Consider the following 18,645-nt stretch of genomic DNA (forward strand, 5'->3'; position numbering starts at 1 on the left):
AACTAAGAAAATAAAATAATCGATGGCTTTGTAAATTGAACAAATTCTATTCTCTCAATTTTAAATCAACTGTGGGATTTGGATCAAGACAATATATTTCATAACTAACATCAAGTATCATAGTAATTTGTGATTAAATATGATATGTACAATAATGTACTATGGCAAATTATAGACAACTATCGGTTTCAGGGTATTTTTATTCTATATTAGTAGAGCTTGCCTCAAGACGGAGTGAAGTAGATATTAGCTGGTAGAAGTCGACTTCACGAGTTGTCCAGCACAGCAGCTGAAAAAAAACATATTTTTCCTATATTTGTTCCAAAGTATCACCTTGACACAGAATTATAGTATTTATAATTAAGGATAATTTGTGTTGGTGAGGCAACTTTAAGACAGATCAGCCACTGTCTGACTAGGAATAGAAATGGAAAGGAACTGCAGTCAAAGGCTTTAGAGAATTTCCAAAACAAAAGCCCAAAGATCCTGGATTCTAGATCGCATCGGAGGAAGAGCCTGGAGCGCCTCTTGGAATGATAATGGCATGCAGAAGCAGATGAACACAACTGAGAATGATAGCGTTATCATCGGCGGCCAACTGTCGGCCATTGAGAAACCATCTATAATTCAACAATATTCACCTACGACGTAGCAGCGGTGGTCCAAAATGAACGATATCGAGCCAGCGCATTATTCCTATTCGTTATTCGAACACGATTATCAGCATCCATTATTCGATGATGGATGAGACGGTATCATTCTGCCACCCCCAGCTCTTATACAAGAACGCAATCTTTGCCAGTCATTAGTTGATGACTGCGTGGGCAACAGATGGGCTTTCCGTGGTAGTCTAGTTTCGGCTATGCCGTCTTGCTTCTCGTCGAATTTAAATCAATTTTCGTTTAAATAGCGAAAGATCGTGAAAAAATCTGAAGTCTTGTCGGAAGCTGCTCTTGACGGATTTTGGAAGCTGCTTTGAAGCGAATTCATGAAATCAGTACTATGTTGCTTTTTTTCCTCATTTTACTAAACAATTGATATATTAAAAAAATTCTTTAAGAGGCCTTAAAGCTTCTAGGCAAGAATAACAAATCGAAGTCAGCATCAGTTTGCAGATCTCGATTTTATCTTTTCAAATTCAGGTGCCGAAATTCCAGAAACCACTTTAATTGAATAAATTAAATGAATGGCTTGTTTTTTGTCGTTTGTGAGCCGTAAGATAAGTGAAGATTCTAGTTAATATATATCCAACTGCGTACGAGTTAAAATATTCATCTTTTGAGGAATTTGTTGGAACTATGAAATCACTTCAACCTGACTCCTGGCATGCTTTCTATTATATACTTTCCTAGGTATCACTGCTCGATCAGGTACACTGCAGTTAATCTACGATAATTTATTCAGCGCGATCTTAAAAGATGGATAGAGGTTCGGTGTAGTTCGCTGGATGGAGTGCTGGAATTATACGAAGTTCGTAGGATAGATTGGAGGAATTACAAAGAATTTGGTGAATAGATTGGAGGAATAATATAACATTTGGTGGATAGAGTGCTGGAATAGGTTCTGTAGATTTGATTCAGATGATCAATGATTGTTTTTATGAGATTAAAAATTATCGGGTAATACATCCAAGTTCATTATTTTTTTTTCACTAGAGATTGTTTATGTTTTAGAGAGAGACATTTATGAAATAGATTCTAAGTATAACTGGGAAGAAAATCAATCAGATCAATCTTGACGAAAAAGTTGGAGTAATTATTTGCTTTGCAATCTTATCTTTTAAATTAGTTCATAAACTACTCATGTGAACATTACTTTAAATCTTGTTCCGTTCTTATCGTGGGATTTCTCGATGTGTCATATACTAAAACAAAATTTAGAAAGAGCTAAATGAGCACATTAGTTCCGTTATAATTGGCCAAGAAAAATGGTTAAGCTTTTCAAAAAAGACATTATGTCCCGTATGTGAAATGACAATGAAATATATATCATGCAAGGTCTTACAGTTATTACCTTCCTCATATAAGTACATTAATTAAATTTTCATAAATTTATGTTGATAGAATTCAGAAATATTTCTTACAAGTGATATTGTTTGAGCTCACTTTGATATAAAAGTTTGAGCTCACCTTGATATAAAAGTTTGAGCTCACCTTGATATAAAAGTCTGAGCTCACCTTGATATAAAGTTTGAGCTCACAAAAAGTTTGAACTCATTAATATAAAAGTTTGAGCTCAATTTGATATAAAAGTTTGATCTCACCTTGATATGTGCCGGTTCTGTTGGTGTTGTGGCAGCTCTGAAACAAAAAAGAAGTCGTCAGTCGTGCCCGAGGAGGGGGCGGGAGTGGGTGCGTGACGACAACTTGATCAGCGATTTCTTTCAAGTCGAAATAATAGTGACCAGTTAATCACGTGCAGAGGCAATAATCACGTCATCAGTCTGGTCACTTTCCACAGCATGACAGCACGGAAATAATAAAACATGGGGCATAAGATTAAAACTAGAACGCTCTACAAATGGGCAGGGAACGATGGTACCTGAAACAAAAATATTTTTTTTTGTCGTGCCGCTAGTATGCGTCTTGCTACATTTTGTTGTAATCATGCGTACTTCTAATTTTTTTTGTAGCGTTTGTTCGTAATCATGACACATTTATTGATACATTTGATACCAATGATCAATGATACATTTGATATCAATGTGATATACATTAATACATTCATTTGTAATCATGAGTCACTTTTATTATAATCTCAACACCATCACAGGGACATTTGTTGTAAACTTGAGCCCTACGAGAGAAATGCTCGAGGATCTATTTGATGTTCTCAAAAATTCATTTAAAGCTAAAGCAAATCCAACAATTTACCTACAGCTCTGCTGAACATTGCCGTACCAAGCTTGTTAGCGTCAAATTACAAAGGTCATGACATCGAATTTCGTTAATTAGCCTTGTTTATGACAGGTTTTGTTCAAATAATTGAATAGGAAATCAAATCGCATGCAATACAGCTGGACATTTTCACGTTACGTCAGAGCTGATTGTCAGTGCGAGCAAAATATTTCTTGATATTACCTGGCATGCGGAGTCAAGATTTCTCCGTGCAGGATAGTCCATAGAGACTCGCGACACAACATGTCATGAGGTAACAGTGAGCCTCCATCGACTTTGAGATAAAACTTGTCAGGTTGTCAGAAAACCTTCGATTATTAAAGCGTGAATTTTCAAAGATGGTATTGAATACACGGCCTAGAAAATATCAGTTGTTATATTTGATAATCCAAGATCGATATTTATGAACTGTTTAAGCAAATGAGGATTGCCTAAATATATGTGCAAACACATAGTAAATTTATGTGCGTCTCGACATCAAATCGCCGCTATTCCAGATCGCAAATGACCATCAACGTAGCAAGCATCTTAGATGGTCTTTGCTGAAATTATTCGTCGCTTAGGGCACAGAATTCCGTTGGATATGAGAGGAGTGATGCACAGAATGTATTCATAGCACCCATTACTCAGCCAGCTTTTCATCTCAAAATTGATCATGAATATTAGGCTTGGTGCGGCTCACAGACCAGGGATTATGCAGATTATGACAGCTGAATAATTGTATGCGCAGTATTGAATCGTGCTGGCTCTTTGCCGGCACAAGGAGGCTGTTAAACTGATAGCTCTGTGATGTAGCGGGTAAAGTGATAGCTCCGCGGTGCTGCTTTTTAAATGATAGATCAGCGATGAATCATTTCCAAATATAGATTTCTATTGAAGATGTCTGAGTGATTATTTACGGGAAAATTTGTTCAAGTAAAACATTTGTCGTACTGCACTTTCCTTGTTTGAAATACTTTGATGCCGTTTTAATTATTTTATCATTAAATTTTCACCCGATTATTAATAAGTAAGCTATAAAATGGAAGATACTGTAGAGAAACAAAACATGATTTAATTTAACAGTAATTCTACCATATGACAATATATTTCCATTCACGGTCATTTTTCAGGAATGAATAACTCAAATGTTATGTTTAAATCCCGTAGATTTGAAAATTGAGATCAAACGCGGCAAAATATTTTAGAACACTATAGGGACTATTGGAATATTTTTTAATGAAAAAATCAGTAGAATAAACCACAAGAATGAAATCATTAGAATCACAAAATAAGTCAACTAGAATATTATGAATATAACAGGGGTAAAACCCTGTTATATTCATAATATTAATAATATTAATAATAAAAATTAATAATATTAATAATAATAATTATATTCATAATATTCCATGTTATATTCATAACATTCAGGGGTAAACAGAGGTTTTCCGTTCAGCTTGCGAACTGAAAAGTAAAACTCGTAGGCTGGACAGCCGCATTCCCGGGAAAATTAGACATGCAGCTGATCCTGAACGACCGAACTCTAAGGAAGTCAAATCTCATTGTACATCTCAACTGGGCAAGTTTTTAGACCGGTTGCTCGAAAAAAATCCAAATAGCTTCATTTCAGTGTCTTTTAAAGCAAGCAATTCTCGGCTAGAGCCTCGTTTTAAAGCTTGTAACGCTCGGCTGAAGCAGCGTTTTATTAGTACAGATAAGTTCAAGTGAAGCATTTCTTCTCATCGCTAAAATTGACAACTTTTATTCAAAGAGGTTTGGTCGAGATAATAGAGTCTTTCTCTATGACTTATATATTTCAGCCGTAAGTCTTTTATCAGCACTGATAACCCTCAATCGATAATTTTTTCAGCACCTACAACGCTTCTAATAAACAAATTTGTTATAATGACATATCTTAACTTTAGATTCTCTAGTTCAATGATGATCATTACACTACGCACTGAAGTCTCACAACTGACAGGGCAACGTTAAGTGTTGTGCGTTGATTTCTTCTGCATTTTTTTTATAACATGTTTATATTCTTTTCTATCTTTCCCTGTGCTGAAAGCTGCAATTCATAAGTATACCCGTCAATCTGTTATTTGACTACATTTCACGATAACTAATTTCTTAATGTAATATCATAAATATAATGCAAATAATCAATCATTCAAAGTCTTCCTCTGTTTCTTAGCAAGAATACCAGGCTAACTTGTTTGAAAACGGGCACTATTTTTTAAAATTGTGGTTGGAGGTTATACGGAAACCATAATGTATACATTTTCAGCACTAATTTGTATTTTTAAAGTATGGTTTCGTTATACTTAAAAAAAAAGAATTCAGCCAAAGACGGAAAGCCACGAGGTAAGCCTTTGAAAATCGATGCTTGCATCGTAGCCGCCTTGTCTCTGGAAACCGAACTTCCGACTTCTATCTTGCCTTGGTAATTCATTTTTTTTATTTCTTTTTATTATTTCTTTAAACTGTGGTCATTTTTGGACCTAAAATCCATGCTGTGGCTGACTTTGTGCAAACACAAATTAATGCTTTGCATTATTCCAATTAAAATATAAGATTGTAATGTAGCAAGAAAACATTAAACAATTTATAATTCTAAGCAAGCTAGATGAAATGTAAATCTAAAATTTTATCCCAGTCTGGGAATATCATAATATTATTGTCCAACCTTTCATTAAATATCACGATATAAATTTCTTGCCTTGCTTAATGTAGAAATGTAAGATTCCCTTCTTCTCCGGAAACGTTTTAATCTTAAGAGACTAACCTGGCAAATTTGAATTCTCTACTCACTGAACGCTCCTGAGGCTTCAAATTTCACGTCATTCTTCTTGCCTTTAGACATCAAATCCTAAATTCAACTTATGCTTCGCGGAACTATCATCGATAACTTGATGATTTCTCCGAGACATAAAAATACTAAATATCCAAATATCCAGCCCCTGATCCGAGAAACAATTATTGATAACTTGATCATTTCCGCAAGACAGCAAGATCCTATATCCGACCCTTGCTACGCACAATTGACATTGATAACTTAGGAATTTCCTTAAGACATCAAAATCATAAGTCCCACCCGGATTAGCGAAACTAACATCGATAACTTGGGCATTAGTGTTTCTCTGAAACATTAAGATAATAAAAGTCTACCACCTCACACATGCACGCTTGATCCGCGAACTTTGCTCCTTCGCAATTCACTTTTTTAACGTAGAAGGATTGTTGAGATTTTTTTTCCATTTCACTTTCAAAATGACCACAAATTTCAAAAAACAATTCGAAACTCTATGTCGCATGTATCGTGTGCGTACGTTAAACCGTTATGCAAGAGACATAACCTCCATAAAGTATCCTTTCAGCCTAAACTATTCATTGCCTAATTTCATTCGTTTACCATTTTCTCGTACATACATTCGTATCCCTAACTACAAAGGGCTAGACGTGAGCTTAGGGTGGTATTTGTATAGTGTCCTTAGATAAGAAATTACGACGTCAGTCGCCCATTTCTTATGAACATCAGCCATAGGTTTAGGGCACTGCTGCAAATTCAGGGTATGATCTAGATCCGTTGGAATAACACATTATGCCGGCAGTCGCAGATTTTGACTGAACCTCAGCCTTATGTTCAGGACAATCCTGCAATTTTTGACGGATGCTAAAGAGGCCGCGGGGAGACGTCCTGGAAAATATGGTGATCCGAAGATGCAGCGTAGCGAGCGGAGAATGGCGGGCTAGCAGGCGCACGATATCGTCCTAAATAGCACAAAATACCGGGCGATATCGCGGGAAATATGATAAGGCATTGTAGCAGCCAGCAGCTGCCCATGCCAATGATATCGCGGCTACAAAACTTGCAGTTTTATTGAGAAAATTGCCACTAAGGCAGGTTGATTTCTGAGACAATCCAGACAGTAGATGGCATGTGAATGTGACGAAGTATCTATACGAAACATGACGTGATGATATACCATCAAAGAGAAGCTGAGAAATTTGTACCAAATCTGATCAATTATTTCCATGACACAGGAATAATTTTCTCGACATGATAAAACGATTAAAAACCTATTATGAGGTTGCAAATACATTAAATCTCTCCTATATAAAAAAAACTTGACACACAAAGTCTTGTTCACCCGCATGGTGGTGCACATCTAAGGCATAATACGATATTTGGTAGATAGATTGTAGGAATTATACAGTGTGAGCGGTTCATGAGAGATCTTATGCAATCGTGAGCAAGAGCATGCGACGCTCATATCGGGGACTGCGTAATGTGAGCGAAAAGGGCTGCTCTCATTTTTGGGTTTGTTCACATGAAAGAAAAAAAGAGAGTCGCATACCTCAGTTCTTTGCTTGAGTTGCGATGTAGTCGATAAAAGTCGGCAACTGAGACTGCATTCATAGATCTCCCTGACGACCGTCACATATTGACATGACACGTATTCACAAGTAAAGACATCGATTCAAAGTTTATGTTCATATTCCATGCGTAAAATACTATATCCTGGCGCAAATAAGTGACTAAACATCATCCTTATTAGAAGAACTAGTGATAAAAGACGCAAATAGTAATCGTATTGGGAATAGTTGAATTAGAGTACTAAGAGTTCCAGGCATAATGCAGGCTTGAATAAGGAAGCCACCACCGTTAATGGCGGTCAACAGTGTTGTAGGGTAGGGTAGGGTTTTGAACTGTGATCTGTGCCACGTTTACCCTAAACAACCGGAACGAACGACCCGACAACAACAGTGTTCCATAACTCGCAAGCTTGCTAATTAAAATAATCTTCTATGGATCAGAAACACATTTTGTTGGGTTTAAACGACAACTAAGATTTTAACTCTGTCTAAACTTTGCCATAATTTTTTTTTTTTTGAATAAGTTTATAATAATATTTCCTTTCTCTTGGAGGATGGCGACTTATAATAGCAATAATAATAGTATTAAATTAATGGTAGTGGCGACTTAAGTGAGCGTTGCGGTCTACTCACGAGGAGGTGGGGCGGGATGTCGACGGTCTACTCACGAGGAGGTGGGGAGGGATGTTGACGGTCTACTCACAAGGAGGTGGGGAGGGATGTTGACGGTCTACTCACTAGGAGGTGGGGAGGGATGTTGACGGTCTACTCACTAGGAGGTGGGGCGGGATGTTGGTGCGGACGGGCCGGGAGTGCAGGGGTTGAGTGGGCCGGACGTTCCCCACGGTCGGGGAAGTCTGTCCCTGACCCTGACGACGTAGGTTCTGCAGCTGCTGCAGCTGCACGGGAATAAGGTTTATTACTGATATATAATTTAATTTATTTGGCATAAATTTATTCATTAATAAATGAGATCGTGATTGAGCAGTAGTTTGAATATTGAAAAATTTCTCTTGAATTGGGTAATCCAGAAATTGAATCGAAATAATTTAGGTTGATTATAAACTATTTCAATGTAATGACATAAAAAGTCTCAAAATGTAGTGATTGTCTGAGATTTACATTACATTACAATAATTATTCTATAATAATGATAAATATGAAAATATTTAATTTCCGTGTCCGGTTTGAAATTCCTAGAATTTATCCACGCCATAACAACAAAATTTTTCGCCTATCAAAGGTAAAATGATTGTCTGCGCACATGAGGATTCAATTTGTTTGAAAAAATATCAAATCCAATCCATGCTGGCTTTCATGCAATAATTTTTTTCAACTCTGGCGAAGCATATTTTTTTTTATTAACTCCAAACTAATTTTCTACCTTTATCTGTGTTCTAGATTTATCGAACTGACGATGGAGCTGGTCTCCGAAACGTTTTCAATAGAGATATGCTAAATTTTTGTGGTGTTTTCTTCGCTTTTAAATTTCTAGAATATTTTTGTATTGGAATACAATTTTTTTTATTTTTTTTCGGGCCCTGATGAAGTAGTCTATGAAATGAGATCACGAAAGCGTAAAACAATGATCATTAAATGATGTTACCGGCAAAGTTTTATACTAGAAAAAGAAGAGAAGACTTGTTATGTGCTCAACTAAGCTCCTTTATGGATATTACCGAGCACACCTGGCCTTAGCGCTCTGAGAATTTTCTCAAAATATTCATGGGAGGCAAAAACGAGAAGCTTCTGTACAGGAGAGTCCTAATAAAAACATCTACGGATCCATTGAATATGATACACATGAGGTCTTTTTCTTCGTAAAAATGTCGGCCTTCTTTCGAAGGTGACTAAAAATATATGAAGAGCTCGAAAATTCTGTTGAGTATAAGAAATTATTTTTTGGTAATTTGGTTCAATATTGAAGTTCTTGGGTTAAAAAGCATTTACATATCAGGTAAATTCTCCAATTTAAATAGAATAGTACCAGAAATCCAATTTAAATGGAAAAAAAATTTGTGAATGTCTCTACATTATAATAGATTAAATATCATGTCTGAATGATCTATATAAAGTCATGCCATTAGTCCAGGCTAATTTTTGGAATTAACTAAAAAAATAATATACAGGCAGAGAATAAAACTTTTATTATATTCTAATAATACTGAGCTTGGATGGGGTTTACAATGAATTAATATAATATTAACAACGTAACTATTTTATAGTAAGCATTAGTATCCTGCCCAGATCCGCGATGAAGTCAATAATGTATTTGATTTAAGAAAAAATAAAATTTCACACCTCAGTTATGAATACTCACGAATTGAACTCGTTTAAAAGGTCGTTAAGCTTAATCCTGCACATGCCGGTGATGGTTTATCAATTAACTCAGTTCGGTAAATACATGTATCGGTGGAAGAAATTGACTTGTCTGCACATTTCCAGTTTGCAGTAATGCAAGTACAGTGCGACTTGAGCAAAGCAACACAGCAAAATTTTAGTTTCTATACAATAGACGAGAATTTAAGCGAAAGATAATGATCACGGTTCGATAAATTCTCAGTTGCGAAATAAATGAATGGCAGAATTTTCAATTTACTGCAATGAAATAATTTGCTCGGAGCAGCGCGGTGAAATAAGAACGTCGAAGGAGAACTAGTGCTCAGGGCACGTATGTGACGCTGAGGTCATTTTCAGGTGGCGTTATAAGATTAGCCGTGATTGGCAATGCGTTCGGGGACTCGATCGCAGAATTCGGCCAAAATTTCGGTCAAACTCTTTGGTCATGCCGGTCAAGTTTGTCTGAATAGTTCGACCTTTTGGGGCGTAAATGATTCAACAGTATTACAAATCTAATGTAATCTATGTATTACTTCGTATTACGATATTGTATTACGATATTTCCTAGCCATCCTTTATGCGACGTTTGAAAATGTTTTTAAGTTCAGCCGTAATATTTGGTCGTGCGTGTTTAACTTCGTTTGAATACCCTAGTTTTTAATTAATCGGGTCGGTCAAAATGACTGAAAATCTAATATTCACAATCTCCCGCAACAGTCTCGTAAAAATCACAAATTTAGCACGCTGAAATTCATGAGTAATCTACGGTGTACTCATAACAACAATTAAGAATGTTAAGCAACAAATCTGTATTAATCAATGTTAAATGGCCACCTGGCGATCAATTGAACACTTTAATTTAAATTTATTGAAGGCAATCGTGCGATTTGTTATATATGCTATTAGGTGGAATTTTATATGGCTTATGATAAAAAAATGCAAATGTTCCCGCCAAGACATTAGTTCATAGACGAAGTATAAATCGGTTGTAGAGTTTACCTTATGGCAGGATATGTGAAATTGACTTCGAGAATGCCTTCCTGAGTTTTGAGGTCGCCTTTTAAAACCTGAACCTTGTGGCTTTAGGGGAGGAGAAGAGAAGAGAAGCACAATCTTTAGATGGAATTTTCAGCTTAGAACATTCATCAGTTGATCAATAAAAACCCCAGCTTGAATAAATATTTTGAGAACTGAACTGTAGAGAGAAAAAAATTAAAACATATTTGATGATGTTGGCGTGAGTTGTGAGCACTCACCTGTTGTGAGGAGATGTAAGCCGACCTGTTGAGTAGCACCCAGGTCACTGTCTCCTCACAAGGAGGTTCTGTGAGGGATCCGTCGTATGTGAGGAAGTGAGACGTCGTGAATATCGAGCGCAGTGGCGCGTTTCGAACCCACGAAGAGGTTCCTAGAAAAAACAAATCCAAAAATTTTGGAGGATTCAAAATTAAAATCGAGATAAATTGCCCATGCAGACAATTGAACAGTCGATAAACTGGCCATGCAGGTACACGGTGATACAGACACGCCGCGGTTCAGACACAGATTTACAAAGTGCATGCGTGGCATATCTCACATGTCTGAAAACTTTCATATATTGACTTAAGAGACTTGTTTTCTGTAGGCATGCATAAACAGGCTGTGCAAGGAAAGGCTGTATCAACAGGCTGTAGCTGCTATGTGGTTGCTGTACTATGTACTTGATATGTGCACAGCGTGCAGCTATTCATCATTCCTGTCCTTTTTCCTGTCATTCCTGCAATTCCTCACTCCATCCTACTCTGAGTTGATGTGTCTCTTGCAGTTATTTGATAAACAGACCAGCCTGTAAATTTAAAAAAATTGTCCACAAGCTACGAATTTTCACAGAAAATCCGTGCCTCCTATCAAACCTTTTAAAAACACAGCTTTCAGGAAAAGTAAACTGGTTTGGGAAGTCGCAAGAACGCAGTCATCAGAGAATGCCAAAATCGACATGCATGGAAAATATGTTAGGCATATTTTTTCTGCCCGGTGGTCAAAGGGAAATCCTGCAGCTAGAATATCACTGCTGAGGTTCACACTCTCGAATTTTTAGTCACCTTTGTATTGAGGTCCGACTTTCTAACTTTTATTTTGATGTACAAACTGTTTACAGTATGCACGAACAATATCAATCTACAGTATGCACTAACAATATATAAGCACAAATGATTAAAAATTTCATAAATTCAGTTTGCTCGCGACTCCTTACATAAACAAATAGAATAATTTCCATCTCCGAGCAATTTTTTCTAGCGATGAAAAATTCAGTAATTTGTTTGAATCATGGCGTTCAGAAGATTTCTCTTCCGAATTTCCATTGTGAAGGAAATTGCCTACAAAAATCGCCAAAACGCAGCGCGTTGAAGGTTATGCGTCGAATCAGACCTGCGCCGGCAGATATAACGTCTCAATGTCGTGCTGGGCTCCGGCAAAAGCCGGATAAATAATATCAGATCGCAACAGAAAATTCGACCGAATAGCAGTAATAGAAAACTGAGTTTATTGAAAAACTTCTGAAATATAACAGGAAACAAATTTTGCGGGTTGCGAAAGAAAGTCTGAGTAAATCACACAACGTAGCGGGTGTAAAACGGTGTGTATTCAGGGATAATTTTTATTGCATGCGTCCGATTACAAAAAGACCTAGCGATATAAAGTATAGCGTTTTACTGAAACTTTTTCCATTCAACTAACTTTATCAGTAATTTCTAGGCTGAATTATTGACATATTAATAATACTACCACCGCCAATCCCGATTCTATACTACAGCGTTTACGACTATCTTGGTTTGGGTGCTCAGCTGGTTTTAAAAAGTTGCCGAAATTCCTTCACACTAACAACCTAACGGAACGTTCTTCATAATAGCTACGGATCAGTAATTATACCGCTATTTTAAATTGCCAAGACCTGTGCAATGACCACTGAGAAAATAAAAACATATTTAATTCCAAAGCCTGACATTGCTATCCTACATTTATGTTCATATTTTGCCTAGTGGGAGTAAAGAGTATCGCTAAAGTAATGTAATCTGTGATGTAGAGCTGATATATATATAATTCCCCTTGTCACAAGTCAAGGTTTCATTTGATAGTAAATTACATTAGTAAAATTCAAACGAAATTCCATCAGTAATGGATGGACAATATCCATAGTTCAAACATAAGGACATATTATCATAACTCTCTAAAGTACATGTAGCGACCTAAATACACGTAGGGGCCGATTTCTCGTCAGTTATTGGTGGGTCTAACTTGAAAAATCGTTAGTGATTGGCTGACGCAATAACGAACTCGACTATTTTTGATATATCGGCTCATGATGCATAATGTCGCAGAGAATGGTTCAGTTACGAACAAATATTTAAACAAGAAGCTGACCTCCTTGTCGCACGGCTGGTAGATGCTCGAGCACAGCGTCGATGAACGGATTAGACTGTCGTCCTTCCTGTGCAAACAACGTCACGTCGTTATTGCTTGCCTACAATTCTCTTAAGAGATGTTCAGGTTATTAATAACATTGTCCAACTTAATTTACGTGAGGTATGTTAGAGAGGAAATGAGGTGCGTAAGGGTTAGTTGATGTTAAGTATTAGATAAATGACTGCTATTTGTTATTCATATGGAACCTTACTTCTGTTCATCGATTTCAATGTAAATATGATCTTGGTGGGAGATTTAAATGTACTCTCACAAGATTTATTGTGAGAGTATATTTTATTTATTTTTTTGAAATGTTGGAAGAAACTGGCATCAATATATCTACAATAATTAATTTTATTGATCTATGATTAATAATGAATAATATATCTACGATTAATAATTAATGAAAATTAATTCAAGTGAAAACGTTTCTTCATAACTCATATAATTAACGCTAAGTTAGAAGATCATGACTAAATTACGTAAAAAATCAATTTATGAGGCTTCATAAGTATGTGATTTTATAGGCACGAGGAAACTATATCTACGATTTTATTCGTGTGAAACTTCCAGCCTTATTTTGAAAAATAATGACTGCAAAAACGACGATGGAAAACTAATGAGTTTGAACGAGTTAATCCAAACTGGCATCTGTGACGGATATCCTTATTTCAAGAACATTGATTATGAAAAGCGTAAATCATGTATTGATTAAAATTATTCAGGTTTTTCTCTTTGCAAGAAGTCGATATTTCAACTCCATACTATCGCAGTTGCTTGGAAATGACAACATTGCATGTTTGCTGCCTATTTATAAACAACATTACCGCCTCCCATAGACCCATGGCACTCTGCGGGGTATATTATATTGAAAAATGCAAGACGAATTTATATTAAACATTACTTTGAAAGGGGCAGAACGAATTTATCTTCACCAGTCTATTAATTCTTTACTAAAATCGCGCATCGCGCATAATATTAATGCCAGCTCAGGGCGTCGTTAATTACTTACTTTAATGAAAATAAATGAGCATTAGATACATTTCCTTGACAATAAATAATGCTTTCTTTTTTCGTTTAGCAGCAGTCAAATATTTTACAATTGTAGAAGAAAACAATTTTTGGAAACTAAAAATAAATAATTTGTTAAAGGATATTTCGAATCATGGTCGCTAACTCAGAATTCAGTCTTTCAATTTATTGTAAATCGTATTGCACCTCAACGAAGAAACAGATTCATCGAATAATGACAGATGTGTTGTTAATTAGCCGCAAGACTGCAGGAACAATTATGTTCAATGCAATGAGTGATTTGTATTCCGGCGCCAATCAACTAAACAAATTTTTATTAATTGCAATCAGTTTTAATATTACAAAATGATAGAATTTAATTTAATAAGCACCCTTTGCCTGCGGCTAGAATGATTACAGCGATCAACCGAGAAAATAGATCTAAGATAATTTTATGTTGGTTGCAATTTTACTGCTGATTTTTCATCTAGAACATCGATTTTTTTTAACATTTGCATACTTTTTCAAATATATATGATAATTTTATTCATATGTAATATTTATATCATATATACATATAATAAATTGGAATGAAGGTAATTACCTTCAAGAAAACAGCGATGGCTGCCACGCCGTTGGCGCGGTCGGACGCTTCAGTGAAGTTTCTGTAGAGATCTGAGTTGTAGAAATACAGCTGGACCTGCGGGGAGAGTAAATTGAGCTGGACCTGCGGGGAGAGTAAATTGAGCTGGACCTGCGGGGAGAGTAAATTGAGCTGGACCTGTGGGGAGAGTAAATTGAGCTGGACCTGCGGGGAGAGTAAATTGAGCTGGACCTTCGGGGAGAGTAAATTGAGCTGGACCTGCGGGGAGAGTAAATTGAGCTGGACCTGAGGGATGAGTAAATTGAGCTGGGCCTGCGGGGAGAGTAAATTGAGCTGGACCTGAGGGATGAGTAAATTGAGCTGGGCCTGGGCAAGAAAAATACAGCTGGACCTGCGGGGAGAGTAAATTGAGCTGGACCTGGGCAAGAAAAATTGAGCTGGACCTGCAGGAAGAGTAAATTGAGCTGGACCTGCGTGAAGAATAAGTATAGAGCTGGACCAGGGAGGATATTATATAGAGATACTTTTTCGCAGGGGAAGAAATTTAGCTGGATCTGCAGGGCAGAATAAATAAAAGCTGGACCTGCGAGGTAAATGAATAGGGTTTCATATACGGGCAAAAATGAGCTGGATCTACAAGAAAGAAAGAAAAAATTACTGGACATCCGGGAAGAATAACCATAGCTACATCTTCGAGGAAAAGAAATTGAGTTGGTTCGGTAGGAGGAGAATAGTGCTGGGACTTCATAAGGGCAGCATAAATATATAAATGGGTAATAACTTATTATATATAACTAATTATATATATATTAAGGCTGCATATATAATATATGCAGCAGCATATATTAATAGTTGCAAACAGAAGTCTGGATATCTAAATATAAACTCGACTATGAAGCAAAATATAGCTTATTGAACCCAAGCCGAAAAAAACTTGACGGCAATTATACAGCAAAAGTATCATTGAAAATTGTTTTGATGTAAAACAGTGATTTTATTGTCAAACATCAAGTTACTGCAATGTTCCGCGATCTGGTAAATCCAGACTACGTGAACAAATGAATCCGCACTATGAATTTCGAGTTGAGCGATGAAATAATAAACTGCACATTGCATGATGAATTGAACCACGTCATAGTATGATCTAAGTTGTTATATCATTTCTTGTCATCATAGTATTTTGTTAGCATTTTAGTTGATCCTAATGCGACAAACTCAGTGTTTGCTCTGCAATAAAGTTCTTCCACTATTGCCATTTCATGAACACCGGCAATGCCATTTCCGGTGGAAATGGCATTGAACCCCGGCAATGAAGACCGGTATTGCCATTTCATAACAAAAACCGGAATTGATTACTACTCGTAATTATATTTCTTTGTTGTCTTGTAGCAATGAACAGTTACGGGCGTCGTTGGAATCAAGCAAAAAAATTTGCTCAGTATTTTAGGGGCGTTCTGCCTCTTAGGTTTTACGCTACCGTTAAATTTATATTGGCCAGATGCGCTCGCCGAGCTTCTTCTCTTTCATTTGAGTCGGAATTTTGAGTGGACCTCGTGAAAAGCCAATTCCTGATTTTAGAATTCGGCTTAATTAATGGATTAATTTGGATTAAGACATTAAAATGATAGGTTTATTAGTCATCTCAGGCTGTAGTGCATTTATAACGCATCTGCTGCACCACAGAATTGTACATGTACAGCAAGACTATAAAGCACAGGTGGAGGACACCTGCTGCATCACAGCGATCCTGCACCGCAGTTTTTCTATATGAGTTATTTCCGTCGTGAAAATAATACCGAGCAATAGAAACTTGAAGAATTTAGGTCCAAAGTTGCACACGGCGTTAAACTTGAGCGTGTCACGGGGATAAAAAGTCCTAAGTTATTCGAGAAGCGAGCATCAACAGCAACTTGTCAGCATATGGAGGAGCGTCCGAGCGAGCATTCACTGAGACACCTTCAAGTTAATTCTCTTTGAAGTACTTAATTAAAACTTGAAGTAGCTGATGGTTCTCGGATCTGCAAGGTAATGGCAGTTAAGATAAGTAAGTGCTATAGAGAGCAGTGAAGCCTTCAAGGGATTGACTAGAATGGCCGAGGATTCGCGCCTTGGATCAATTTGAGGGCTGCGAGGGTGTTGGATGGACTATGGTGTTGCATTACCGCATTAAAGAGAAAGTTACTTGCAAATTTCTACAACTGCTGGTGTTGTACCTTCTGTACGATGATACAACTCTGGATTGTCACTGGTAGATGGCCTATGATCTTTCCTTCTTTATTTGTTGTTTTTCGCTTGTGTTCACTGCCCAGTGAAAATTTTACAGACGCGGCAGCTTCTTATTTAATTGGGTTACTAGAAGCTAGGGCGACTATAAATTTTGTAAGGGTTGAAGTTCAGTACGCCCCATAGGACCTGTTTCCTATTGTTTTTTTGGTACGGCTTCAATAGTAATTAGCACTACATTTCTATGACTACTTGACTTCAAGAACTTTTTTTTAAAAGGAAAGTGCCAGCAGCATTTTTAAAACAATATTTTCTCAATTAGCGAATGTATAGCTTAGTGTAATAAAATTGATAATAAATTTGCTTATAATACCATATAATTTTTCATCGAATATGCTCTGCATATATTTAATTCATATGGTTTCTTTTATATAATTTAAGCTTTGGTTATTTATATCACTCTAGATTATTATATGATTATTTAAATCACACGATATAAATTAAGTTATACTTTATATCGTTCAAAGGTTTGTTGACCATCTCGAGCTGGCTTGTTTTATCATAACCGATTTCTCTATCCGCGTCGGTCATGAAATTAAAGATACGGAAATTTGTCCCGAAGATTTAACTGTTTCTTACTGACGATTACAATTGGCATATATGGGATTGTTTTGTGCAAACATTACGATAACAAATGACCTACTATGAACCTGCGTTTGTAATAATGATGTTTAAAATGTATAAAATATAGGTGGGTACTTTCCGCAAAGTGGAAGGCTCGAGAATGATTACAATTAGGATTTGACTGGAATAAAGTGACTCGGTATGAGTGCAATAAAAAAAGTAAATATTTCAACTAGAAATCTAATTAATTAATATTTTGCCCAATTTTGCTAATTACTTTACCAGAATATCAAACAAGTTAGTGCTGTTGATATAATGATCCGCATTACAGTTTTAAAATCGTAATGGATATTGTATGACATGTTCTAATTGGCAAGTAATAAATAATTGAACATTTCGTGTCCCCCTTTAACGAGAGTTTTAACGACCTCATTAACAAGACCCAGTGGAATTAAGCGACACCGTTTGTCAATGCTTAACTACGCAGCAGTCACCATAATCCATGCCAGGTTAGACTCCATTGTTTGGAAAGTAATATTACGTTATTAACTGTAAGCCCAGTCACTATATCTCTTCTTGCTTCGTCCCGCTGTTAGGCAATACAATAAAAAAGGGAACTTCGTAGCTTTCTCCGGATGCTTATGTTGTTAGGTGATTAGGTAACAATCTTTACCATTTCAGTTGTACAGCCGCAGTTACTAACTGGAATAATTAAATTGAATTATCGCAAAGACTTGAGGTTGAAGTTAAAAGACTAAGAATGATTAAATTGTGAATAATAGAAATGCCACATGGCCAATGTCATTGAACTTTATGAACTTGAACTTTAGTCATAGCTCACGTCTGAATTATCCAGTACAATTCTGCTTTAACCTACAAGACCATTCAAGTAAAAATTCCAATTGATGAATATGAAGGACTAGAACTTCAGAGACATTTTGATTCCGTACAAATCATGGAACAAAAAAATTTATATAGTTTAAAATAATTGCTTACAATGTCGCTCCCAGAAAATTTGAGCTAGAGGCCCGTATGCTAAATAGGGCACTAGCACTACGAAGTAGCACTATGCACTACGAAGTGTTCTGTTGGTGTGCTAAATACGTCACAGACACTAAGCACTTCGAAGTAGCTCTACAATGT

General features: G+C 36.4%; 1 protein-coding gene across 1 annotated transcript in view; it reads right to left on the reverse strand.

Moving 5' to 3' along the window:
* Nucleotides 1–226: 226 nt before the first annotated feature.
* The window catches only part of LOC108676850 (carbonic anhydrase-related protein 10-like), a 42,077-nt gene continuing 23,658 nt past the window's right edge, over nt 227–18,645 (reverse strand). The window contains exons 4-9 of the mRNA XM_047882267.1: nt 14,656–14,751; nt 12,999–13,065; nt 10,853–11,004; nt 8,030–8,155; nt 2,264–2,300; nt 227–289 (exon numbers count right to left, since the gene is read on the reverse strand). Coding sequence (XP_047738223.1) covers nt 267–289; nt 2,264–2,300; nt 8,030–8,155; nt 10,853–11,004; nt 12,999–13,065; nt 14,656–14,751 — 501 coding nt within the window. The 3' untranslated portion in view covers nt 227–266. The remainder of the gene's footprint in view (nt 290–2,263; nt 2,301–8,029; nt 8,156–10,852; nt 11,005–12,998; nt 13,066–14,655; nt 14,752–18,645) is intronic.

Source organism: Hyalella azteca, unplaced genomic scaffold, assembly GCF_000764305.2.
Source record: "Hyalella azteca isolate HAZT.00-mixed unplaced genomic scaffold, Hazt_2.0.2 contig10031, whole genome shotgun sequence".
NCBI lineage: Eukaryota > Metazoa > Arthropoda > Malacostraca > Amphipoda > Hyalellidae > Hyalella > Hyalella azteca.